Source organism: Phascolarctos cinereus, unplaced genomic scaffold (assembly GCF_003287225.1).
Source record: "Phascolarctos cinereus isolate Bilbo 61053 unplaced genomic scaffold, phaCin_HiC Scaffold_4;HRSCAF=312, whole genome shotgun sequence".
NCBI classification, from domain to species: Eukaryota; Metazoa; Chordata; class Mammalia; order Diprotodontia; family Phascolarctidae; genus Phascolarctos; species Phascolarctos cinereus.
Window position 1 is genome coordinate 61,897,597 of NW_027555847.1, and position 12,414 is coordinate 61,910,010.

At 38.2% G+C, this 12,414-nt stretch overlaps 1 protein-coding gene across 4 annotated transcripts in view; it reads left to right on the plus strand.

The window, feature by feature from the left end:
- Positions 1-12,414, plus strand: part of EEFSEC (eukaryotic elongation factor, selenocysteine-tRNA specific) — a 317,690-nt gene that overhangs the window by 199,862 nt on the left and 105,414 nt on the right. For all 4 annotated transcript variants that reach the window (XM_020981196.2, XM_020981195.2, XM_020981194.2 and 1 more), the window contains one exon: positions 11,627-12,265. In XM_020981196.2, the coding sequence (XP_020836855.1) occupies positions 11,627-12,265 (639 nt within the window). The remainder of the gene's footprint in view (positions 1-11,626; positions 12,266-12,414) is intronic.

Below are 12,414 nucleotides of genomic sequence, written 5' to 3' on the forward strand. Positions count from 1 at the left end.
GAAATCATAAGGAACTAAACAATATTAAACTATGTACATTCTTGAATGGGGAGATAATACAGGTAATGCCTCAGAACTTTATCATTGCCATATATCTTACAGGGAATCAAATTAGAGGTCCTGGATATGATTCTGTTGTATTTGGATGATCTAAAAAAAAAAAAAAGGAAAAGTGAAGAAGAGAAAGGCACTCGGGGGTGGGAGGAGGAGAAGAATGGAGAAAATTATTCTACACATATAGAGGACAGAAAAAAGTTGTTTATACAGTAAAGTTTGGGGGGGGGGGAGCAGGTGATGCTTGAACCTCATTCTCATCTGAACCGTTCCAGGAAAGAATATACATGCACCTAGTTGAGTGAAGAAATCCATTTTACCCAGAGGGAGGTAAGAGGAAAAGCAGTTAAGGGAAAAGGGAAGAGGGGTAAGAGGGAGAATAAATTAAGGTAGGCAGTAGTCAAAAGCTAAATGGTCTCTTAAAGAGAGGTCAGTGGGGAAACAAAAGAGAAGGAAAAATATAAGAGGATAGGATGGAGGAAAATACACAGTAATCATAACTGTAAATGTGAATAAGATGGACTCACCCATAACACAGAAGAAGATGGCCAAATGGATTAGAAACAAAAATCCAGCAATATATTGTTTACCAAAAAAAAGTACTCGAAACAGAAAGATGTACACAGCAGTTAAAAATAAGAGACTAGAACAGAATCTCTCATGCTTTAGTTGAAAGCAAAAGCAAAGATAGACGTAAGTAAAAGAAATAAATAAGGTAACTACATTTTGCTAAAAGGTACCATAGACAGTGAACTGCTTTCAATGCAAACATATGTGTACCAAATGGTATAGAATCTAAATTCTTTTTTTTTATTATTTTATTCTTAGGTAGTTGGGATTAAGTGACTTGCCCAGGGTCACACAACTAGTAAGTGTCAAGTGTTTATGTGTCTGAGGCTGGATTTGAACTCAGGTCCTCCTGACTTCAGGGCCAGTGCTCTATCCACTGCACCACCTAGCTGCCCCTAGCATCTAAATTCTTTAACGAAAAGTTAAGTGAATTACAGCAAGAAATAGAGCTATAGTTTTTGTTCTTCTTGTTGTATTGTTCAGTCACATCTAATTCTTCCTGACCCCAAGGACCATAGCATGCCAGGCCTTTCTGTACTACACTCTCTCTCGAAGTCTGTTCAAACTCACATTCATTGCTTTCATGACACTATCCATCTGATCCTCTGCTACCCCCTTTTCCTTTTGCCTTCAATCTTTCCCAGCATCAGGGTCTTTTCTAGTGAATTCTGTCTTTTCATTATATGGCCTAATTATTTAAGCTTCAGCTTCAGTATTTGACCATCCATTGAACAGTCTGAATTAATTTCTTTAAGTATCACTGATTTGATCTCATTGCTGTCCAAGGGACTCTCAGAAGTCTTCTTTAGCACCATAATTCATAGTCATGGATTCTGAAGCTCTCAGCTTTTCTTATAGTTCAACTCTTACAGCCATACATTGCCACTGGGAAAACCATGCTCAGAAAAACCATATGGACCTTTGTCAGCAAGGTGATGTCTCTGCTTTTTAGTAAGATGTCCAGATTTGCTATAGCTTTCCTTTCAAGCAGAAAATATCTTTTAACTTCATGGCTGCAGTTGCTGTCTGAGGTGATCTTTGAGTCTAAGAATATAAAATCTTGACACTGCTTCCCTTTCTTCTACCTTTATTTGCCAGGGTGTGATGGGACCAGTTGCCAAGATTTTAAGTGGGTTTTTTTGTTTTTTTATGTTAAACTTCAAGCCAGCTTTTCCACTTTCTTTCATTGTCATCATAAGGCTTCTCAATTCCTCTTTCTGCCATCAGAGTAGTATTATCTGCATATCTAAGGTTGTTAATATTTCTCCTGGCAACCTTAATTCCAGCTTTTGATTTGTCAAGCCTGGCGTTTTGGTTTTTTTATTTTTTATTTTTTTATTATTTTATTTTATTTTATTTATTTTGAGTTATCAACAATTACTTCCATATGCTTTTCAGTTGAAAATTTTTCTCCCCCTTCCTCTCCCCCCCACCCTCCCCAAGACGGCGCAAAATCTGATATAGGCTTTACATTTACATACCCATTAAACATATTTTCACATTAGTGAAGTAGTAAGTAAAAATTAAAACCAATAGGAGGAACCATCAGAAAGATGAAACAAAACTCAACAGAAGGTAAAAATAAATGATAGCGATTCGACTTCCATAGATCTTTTTTTGGATGTGGACAGCATTTTCCATCCCAAGGCCTCTGGAGATGTCTTAGATCCTTGTAATGCTGAGAAGGGTTCAGTATAACAATATTAGTCATCGCGTAACGTGGCTGTTGTTGTGTACAAGGTACTCTTGGTTCTGCTCACTTCACTCAGCATCAGAGCGTATAAGTCTTTCCAGGTTTTTCTGAAGTCTGCCTGTTCATCATTTCTTATAGCACAATAGTATTCCATTACATTCATATACCCCAACTTGCTCAGCCATTCCCCAACTGATGGGCATCCTCTCAATTTCCAATTCTTTGCCACCACAAAAAGAGCTGCTGTGAATATTTTTGTACATGTGGGTCCTTTTCCCATTTGTTTGATCTCTTTGGGATATAACCCTAGAAGTGCTATTGCTGGATCAAAGGGTATGCACATCTTTGTAGCCCTTTGGGCATAATTCCAAATTGTTCTCCAAAATGGTTGGATCATTTCACAACTCCACCAACAATGTATTAATGTTCTAGTTTTCCCACATCTTCTCCAACACTTATCATTTTCCTGTTTTGTCATGTTGGCCAATCTGATAGGTGTGATGTGGTACTTCAGAGTTGTTTTGATTTGCATTTCTCTAATCAATAACGATTTAGAGCATTTTTTCATATGACTATAGATGGCTTTAATTTCTTCATCTGAGAACTGTCTGTTCATATCCTTTGACCATTTCTCAATTGGGGAATGGCTTGTGTTCCTATAAATTTGTCTTAATTCTCTATATATTTTAGAAATGAAGCCTGTATCAGAGAGACTGGTTGTAAAAATTCTTTCCCAATTTTCTACCTTCCTTCTAATCTTAGTTGCATTGGCTTTGTTTGTGCAAAAACTTTTCAATTTAATGTAATCAAAATTATCCATTTTGCTTTTCATAATGTTCTCTATCTCCTGTTTGGTCATGAATTCTTCTGTTCTGCATAGATCTGATAGGTAAACTATTCCTTGTTCTCCCAGTTTACTTATGGTATCAGCCTTTATATCTAAGTCATGACCCATTTTGACTTTATTTTGGTGTATGGTGTGAGATTTGGGTCTATGCCTAGTTTCTGCCATACTCTTTTCCAGTTTTCCCAGCAGTTTTTTCCAAAGCTGGGGTCTTTGGGTTTATCAAATAATAGATTACTATAGTCATTGACTACTGGGTCTTGCATATTTAGCCTATTCCACTGATCCACCTCCCTATTTCTTAGCCAGTACCAAGCAGTTTTGATGATTGCTGCTTTATAATACAATTTAAGATCTGGAATTGCTAGGCCACCTTCCCCTGCATTTCTTTTCATTAGTTCCTTTGATATTCTGGACCTTTTGTTTTTCCAAATGAATCCTGTTGTTATTTTTTCTAACTCTATAAAATAATTTTTTGGTAGTTTGATTGGTATGGCACTGAATAAGTAAATTAGCTTAGGTAGGATTGTCATTTTTATTATATTAACTCGGCCTACCCATGAGCAACTGATGTTTTTCCAATTATTTAGATCTGATTTTATTTGTGTGAAAAGTGTTTTGTAATTGTGTTCATAGAGTTCCTGGGTTTGTTTCGGGAGGTAGACTCCTAAATATTTTATAATGTCTACAGTAAGTTTAAATGGGATTTCTCTTTCTATCTCTTGCTGTTGGGCTTTGTTGGTAATATATAGAAATGCTGATGATTTATGTGGTTTTATTTTATAGCCTGCAACTTTGCTAAAGTTGTTTATTATTTCAAGTAGTTTTTTACTTGACCTCTAGGATTCTCTAAGTACATCATCATGTCATCTGTAAAGAGTGATAGCTTTGTTTCTTCTTTGCCTATTCTAATGCCTTCAATTTCTTTTTCTTCTCTTATTGCTAAAGCTAATGTTTCCAGTACAGTATTGAATAACAGTGGTGATAATGGACATCCTTGTGTCACCCCCAATCTTATTGGAAATGCTTCTAGCCTGTCCCCATTACATATAATGCTTGCTGAAAGTTTTAGATATATGCTATTTATTATTTTAAAGAAGAGGTGTTGTATTTTATCAAAAGCTTTTTCTGCATCTATTGAGATGATCATGTGGTTTCTGTTGGTTTTGTTGTTGATATGCTCAATTATGCTGATAGTTTTCCTAATATTGAACCAACCCTGCATTCCTGGTATAAATCCTACCTGGTCATATTGTATTATTCGAGCCTGGCATTTTGCACGAGGTACTCTGCATGGAGGTTATAAATATGGTGACAATATATATAGCCTTGTCTCCTTTACCCATCTTAAACCAATCAGTTATTCTCTGTTCAGTTCTATTTACTGCTTCTTGGTGTACAAGTTCCTCAGGAGACAAGATGATTTGGTACTCCCATCTCTGAGGACTTGCCCCTTGTTGTTGTGATCCACACAAAGGCTTTAGTGTAGTCAATGAAGCAGAAGTAGATGTTTTTCTGGAACTTCCTTGCTTTCTCTATAATTCAGTGAATGTTCGAAATTTGATCTCTAGTTCCTATGCCTCTTTGAAAACCAGCCTGCTCTTCTGGTAGTTCATGGTTCACGTATTCCTGAAGCCTAGCTTGCAGAATCTTAGGCATAACTTTGCTGGTATGTGAAATGAGCTCAGTTGTTCACTAATTTGAACATTCCTTGGCATTGCCCTTCTTTAGGATAGAGACATAAACTGATCTTTTCCAATCCAGTGGCCACTGTTGAGTTTTCCAAATTTGCTGGCATGTTGAGTGCAACCCCTTAACAGCATTAGGATTTTAAATAGCTCAGCTGGAATTCTGTGACTTCCACTAACCTTATTGTTAGAAATGCTTCCTAGGACTCACTTGACTTTATTCTCCAAGATGTCTGGCTCTAGATCAGTAATCACACCCTCATGGTTATCAGTGATGTTAAGGTCTTTCTGATATAGTTCTTCTGTGTATTCTTACCACCTTTCCTTAATCTTTTCTACTTCTGTTAAGTACAAATATTTTTCATCATCCCCATTTTACTTATGAGGAAACTGAGGCTTAGAGAGCTCAAGTGATGTGCTCAGGGTTAGGCAGGGAGAATTGATTGCAGTTGGTGCTTAATGCTTGGTCTGTTGACCTCTAAGATCAGAGCTTTTTCTACTACACCATCCAAAGTGAATCCTCTTTTCCCCTGGTTTCCCATTTTGGATGTAATTAGGGTACATTGGAATGAATTTCCAGTCTAGATATTATATCCTAAAATGCCTAAGCTCAGGGAGCATTACTCATCGAGGATAAACTCCCAGGATTCCATTTCCCAAAAAACTATTAAGTCTGAGTGCAGAGTTTTGGTGAGGTGAGGACCTAATTATCAGTCTGTGTTCTGGGAGGCAAGAAGTTTAAAAATCAGCACATAGGTGCACTCACCTATAGAGCGGCAAGCCAGGAGCTGCATCTGGATCAGAGAGATGAAAGAACACAGGAAGTTGCATTGCTATGATGTCCTTGAATCCAGGAATCCCAGAATAATCATTATTTCCTGAAGTCAAGGCAAGAGACTTCAGCAGATCTCTAACCTCTCCCATGAGGCTTTACTGGATCTCTTTCCTGCCTGGAGAGGCTTCCACAGATCTCCTGGAGACTGATAACACTGAAACCTAAGCCTTTTACCACTGGGCATGTAAATTTAGAATCAACTATGTCCCTTTCCTGATACACTGGTGGATTAGTGGGGATTAAAGAGGGATTAGATTGAAATCCCTCCTGATTTTGTAAGGAATTGCTCCCACTTCTATATGGGGGGGGATGACAGAGTGTTAAGAATGGTTCTGTTACCTGATTATTTGCCCTTGTTACTTGTTAATAATGATAATGGTAAAAATAATGATAATAATAATAGTGGCTTATATTGGTGAAGTCCATTGAAGTTCAGAAAGTAATTTCTTCATAACAACCCTGTGAAATAATTAATACAAGTATTATCCTCATTTTACAAATGAAGAAATTGAGTCTCAGAGAGGCTCCCATCAGCCTCTCAGAATCCCTAGCTTCCTTCAAAGTTTAGCTAAGTCATCTTAATTAAATGTTTTGATATTGTACATCTAGTTTGTACTTTGATTATAACAGAATAGACACAGAAATGGGGGCTTGTCTTAATTCACATAATTATGATTACCCCCAGATACCTCCTACTGAACTGGAATGCTGACCAGAGGTTCAAAAACTGAACACTACATTCATCAATTCTGTGAATTTGAGATTCTATAGAAGTTACTTTACATGTAGGAAACATGTATTTGCCAACTCTCTGCATTTTGACTAGCAATGTTACTCTGTGTTTATCCTGGGATAAAAACCCTCAGATGAAAACTAAGTCATTCTCTGGGGTAAATTATCTCACAAAAAAAAAAAACAACAGAAAAGAAAAGTCTCTCACAGTGGAGGGGAAACAGGAGAAGGTGAGAGGGAATGAGGGAATCTTATTCTCATAGGATTTGGCTTAAGGAAAGAATAACATACACATTCAATTGGGTATGGAAATCTGTCTTACCCTACAGGAAAATAGGGGAAGAGGGGGACAAGAGAGCAGGGGGGTGATAGAGAGGAGGGCAGATTGGGAAAGAGGGTAATCAGAAGCAAATACTTCTGAGGAGGGACAGGGTCAAAAGAAAGAATAGAATAAATGGGAGGGCAGGATAGGATTAAGGGAAATAGAGTTAGTTTTTCACAACATGTCTACTAAGGAAGTGTTTTGCATAACTGTACATGTACAACCTATATTGAGTTGCTTGCCTTTTCAGTGAGGGTGGGTGGGGAGGGAGGAAGGGAGAAAATGTGGAACTCAAAGTTTTAAAAACACATTTAAAAAAAATGTTTTCACATGCAACTGGGAAATAAGAAATACAGGAAATGGGGTACAGAAGTCTATCCTGCTCTACAGGAAAATAGAAGGGGAAGGGGATAAGAGAAGGGAGGGGGGAGAGATAGAAGGCAGACCAGGGGAAGGGGTGTTCAGAATGCATGCCATCTTGGGGTGGGGGGAGGGATGAGAAATTTGGAACTCAAAAACTTGTGGAAGTGAATATTGAAAACTAAAAATAAATAAATTTATATTTTAAAAAAAAGAAAACTTAAGTCATTCTCACAGTGTCTTTATTTTCTCTTTCTGTTTCCTTTTCAGGTCCTTAAAAATCTTTATTTCCACAGTTACTTTGTTGCTTTTCTTTTCCATATTATCTTTATCAAGATCTTTTTATTGGTTTAATCCTAAGAATATGAACCACATTGAAAATTTAAATTTATGTATGCATATATGTAAGTACCTATATACAGATATGTATATGTATATATGACATATGCATACACATAATCTAATAATTCAAGTTTGAAATCAGAAAGGAGGAATTGGGTGTTGTCTAGGAGATCAGTAGTTATTGCAGTGATGGCAGTTTCCCCTGATGGGAATTGTAACTCAAGTAAATGTTCTCAGTGACTTCTCAGGAGGGCTCATAAACCTGAAATTTCTCTTTAAGAGTCATGGCACAAAAGTTTACTAAGTGCCTACTTTTTACATGGATAACGTTTGACTCAGAACCTGCTGGCATTCAGATTTCTAAATAGGTTTGGAGTCCAGCTGGATCATTTGTCAATCTAAGTATGGGTAGAGTAGTGGTTTGGTTCCCACTTTATTGAAAAAACTCCTGTTGGATACTATGCAGTATCTGCTTTGAGATACGTTCTTGAAAAGTTATATATAAATGAAATCTTATTTCCTATTGACTTCCATTCCCCTTTAGTAGTATCATCCTAGCTGATTGATTTGTAGCCTGGTCTAGTATTTAGTTATCAGTTTCCTTGCCCTTCAGCCTCTTGTGGGGAAGTTAATGATCTGTAAACAAACAGTTAAATACTGAAGAGCTTCAGAAAGTGCTGGGCTTCTGTATAGAAATGTGTTCTGTTGACCCACTATCATAACCTGGGAGATGTTTCCTAGGAGCATAAATCTTTAAAAATATATAGATGCCCAGGGAAGGGAACGACCTACCCCGAAGGGTCCTAAGGCCTCTCATTCCATAGCCATCCAAGTCACTTTTTCTGATAATGGACATTTACCTTTAAAGCATCAAAACTCTTTTGATTTTAAGCATTTTTAATGGAAGCCTTTCCAAATATATATTACATGCCACTCTGCCTTCTTAAATTTGAGATGTCAGATATAACATAATTAAATTTTGTCTTGGTGACTGAGGGTCACTTATGTACTGTAGTATGGCATAGTGATGACTACAGGGGCTATGAAGATCTGGAGGAGTTTGGCCTGCAATACCAAGTGGCCTTATGCCACTAATGCCTTTTGAATTCTTCTGCTGTCTTTGTGTGTTTTTTTCTTTCTTTTTCTTCACTGTCAGTTATTATTTCTTCTCAGTGCTTTTGCTGCTTTTCTCAACTGCCTCCAAATTTTAACATCCATTTTAAAATGGCCGGTTTGGTGACAAACCAGAAAACAGCTCAGAATAAAGAAAGAATCAACAGGCTGTGCAAGAAGACCAAGGGGTTTTCCTTCTGAGTAAAGGGCATGAACTTTGTGATCTTTCTTTTGGCAGCTCAGAGACCCTTTTTGCTCCATTCTGAAACTGTTCTATAAATAGACGTGGCTGCTACATAATTGAAATCAGTATGATTGAGATGACATTATATTCTGAATATTTGTACCCTAATTTTACCTGCTTTGCAAAATGAGCTTGGAGATAGGAATACTTGAGTTCATATGCCACCTCAAATAGTTACTTCCTGTGTGCAAGTTACCTAACCTGTGTGCTTGCTGTGTGCAAGTTAACCTAAAAGTTACCTCTTTTAGCTTCAGTTTGTTTATCTGTAAAACGAGGGGATTGGACTCATTGTCCTCTAAGGTCTCTTCCAGCTTTAAATCTGTGATCCTATTATCCTAAACATAGCTTCTTGACATCTCTGTATGGAACATAGCACAGGTGGATTTAAAAAAATTATTTGATAAAATTTGTTTTAGCATATAATCTGAGCTCTCAACATATTCACAACTGAATCCCTCACAATGTATAGTCTCTCAAAATAATAAAGGAAAGCAGCATAAAAAATAATTCAAATAATATATATACAATCTTACATTTTAGTGATTTTCCCCTTGTAAAGTGTAATTAACTTAACTTTCCAGACTTTTTGTACAGTATTTCCTTTTACATAGGTGTTCCCAGAATCGTGCCTGGAACATAGTATTCGCTCAATAAATGCTTGTTGATTAACAGATTTAAAAAAAAAAAAAGGATGAGTGTATGCTATATAGTTAGTATTGGTGGGTTTTGTTGCCTTTTTGGAGTTGTCTTTATTAACATAATTTTTTAATTGTATAGTGGCTCTTTTGGTTCCATTTTGTCCACTTTGTGTCACGTCATGCAAGTCGTGCTGTATCTCTTTTAATTTTTCATGGTGTTTGCTATGACAGTAATATTTATAAGTTGGCTTTGATTCTAAAGTAAATCAGACAATTCAAAAGGTCTCCTCATAGAAGCCCTCACCATTCTTTACTGTTTACAGGTTACTTGCAAATTACAAAAGAATAGCCATGCACCTATTCATCCACCCTTTTAGACTATCACTCTGCTTCTCATTGATTGGCCAACAATAGGTACCAGGCCAAGCCCCACTTGGTCATTCTTTGGGCCCTGATTGGCTCGGAGTGAATGTAAATAGCAATTGTTTCTGTTTTAACCAGAAATCCTGAGGGTCTTTCCCTCTCAGATTTTTTTTTTTTTGACTAGGAAAAGAGGCCATTCTCTGCCTCATTTCTTACTTAGCCTTAATCAGTCTGATGACTTTGCCTCAGTCAGACTGAGACCTGTTAAAGACCTTAGCTTAAAAAGGCCAAGGTCTCCCACTGAATCCTAGGCCATCTTCAGTCATCCTGATCCATATCTGGCCACTGGACCCAGGTGGCTCCAAAGGAAAAAGTAAGGCTGGTGACTTTGCACAACCCTGCCTCACTGAAATCCAATTCACTTGCATGTTAGGGCATCACCTTCCTGATGTCATGGTCCTCTTCTAGAAGGAAGAACAAACAACAGCACTCCCAAACACACCCAGGTGGAGCCCTGGCCTGAGACCTTCAGGGTCAGAGCTGCTTTTTGGTAGCTCTCCTCTTGTCCAGGAAGGGACCTCTCTGAAACTGCTTCTAGGATCTTGCATCTTTGTAAGGGCCCAGAGGACCATGTCCTTGGGAATATTGGCTTTGTGCCAAAAGCTTCTTGTCATCCAGCTCTTCAAACATTCTGCCTTGTTATTTATGTACTTGCCTTTCCCTTTCCGTAGCTATTATCTCGGGTTTTGGGGGGTTAAGGCCGTGTTTTTGCATTTCTTTGGATATCTGCACTGTGCTCTGCACATAATAGGCATTCATCACATATTCATTCAATTGAATCACATCTTTGAGATGGAAGGCACTTCATTGGTTTAATCTGTTCCCACTCAGGAATCTCATCTATAGCAGTGCAGGACCCGTTTTGAATACTTCTGTTGAAGGGGAGCTCCTTACCTCAGGAAGCATCCTATTCCATTGTTGAACAGCACTCATTGTTTAAAAAACAAAAACCAAAAAAAGCCTTCTTTAGTAAGGAGATTAGACCAATGAAACAGCAGACCATTCGTTGTGCATTCTTACATCTCCTCAAGTTTGGGACACTGGGATATGTGATATCTGACTGTTTAAAAAGCTATTGCCTTCCCAACCAAATGTGGTGAGAGGGAACGTCTTTGTGTGCGATGTAGAGAACTTTGTAATAGAATATTTGTTATTGCCTCAGAGGCACTATAAAATGGTAGGAAAAAATGCTGGGACCAGAAGACCTAGTGTCTAGACCTAATCCTGCTACTTCTGGCCATGTCACCTTGGGCAAATCAGTTCAGGTCCCAGGGTTTCAGTCTCCTCCTGTGTAGAATGAGAAAATTAGACAATGTGAATTCCAAGGTCCATTCCAGCTCTCCCTTGCCCCTGTGGTGGTGTTGCTATGCTCTGTATTGTGAAATAAAAATGACACTGTATGGATATGAGATAGCTCTGTGGCAACAACCACTGAAACATTAGGTTTTTGTGTGTGTGTTCTTCCCCATGGCTGTGTGATGCAGATGTGTGTTTATTTTTTTTTAAACTTACATGGAGCAGAGTTTGATTTGCTAATGGGATCACTCAGTAAACATTTATTAAGTCCCTACTGCATACCAGGAATTGTACCAAGAGCTGGGAATACAAAAAAGAGGCAAAAGATAGCTCCTGTCTTCAAGGAGCTCACAGTCTAATGGAATGTGAGGGAAATAAGGGAAGATAGAGGCTCTGTAAAAGGAAATCTTAGAGGTTTAGAGCTGTTTTTGATTAACTTAATTCATTCTTTTTTTCCTTCTCTTAAAATCAGGTAGTGAAGAAAGTGAAATCCATGCAGATGTTCCACACTCCGGTCACCTCAGCCATGCAAGGAGATAGATTGGGCATCTGTGTGACCCAGTTTGACCCCAAGTTGCTAGAACGGGGGCTAGCGTGCACACCAGAATCTCTCCATACCATCCATGCTGCAATTGTTTCTGTTAAGAAGATTCCTTATTTTCGAGGTGCTCTTCAGACGAAGGCAAAATTTCATATAACAGTTGGTCATGAAACAGTGATGGGAAGGGTGATGTTTTTCAGCCCAGCTCCTGATCAGTTTGATTGTGAGCCCCTAGAAGAGACCTTTGACTTTGGAAAGGAATACCTATATCAAGAGCAGTATTTGTCCAAGGATTCCACCACTGCAGAGGAGGACAAGAAGAGTGACCAACCTGTAGAGAAGTGGCCAAAACAGCAGTGGGCTCTCCTGGAATTCGAGAAGCCTGTCACCTGCCCAAAATTGTGTCTTGTGATTGGCTCTAAACTTGATACTGATATACACGCCAATACTTGCCGACTAGCTTTCCATGGCAAAATGCTTCAAGGGCTAGAAGATAAGAACTATACTGAGACTTTCCTGCCCAAGCTGAAGGTGTATAAACTGAAGCACAAGGAAGGACTTGTGGAGCGGGTAAGCAGTATCTTTTTTTTATTTCTTTTTTGGCTGCCTGGTTTCTTAGAGTCATTTTTGGATAATGTGAACTTAGTGAAAGTTCCTTGCAAACATTCCATGATGTTCTCTCTCTCTCTCTCTCTCTCTCTCTCTCTCTCTCTCTCTCT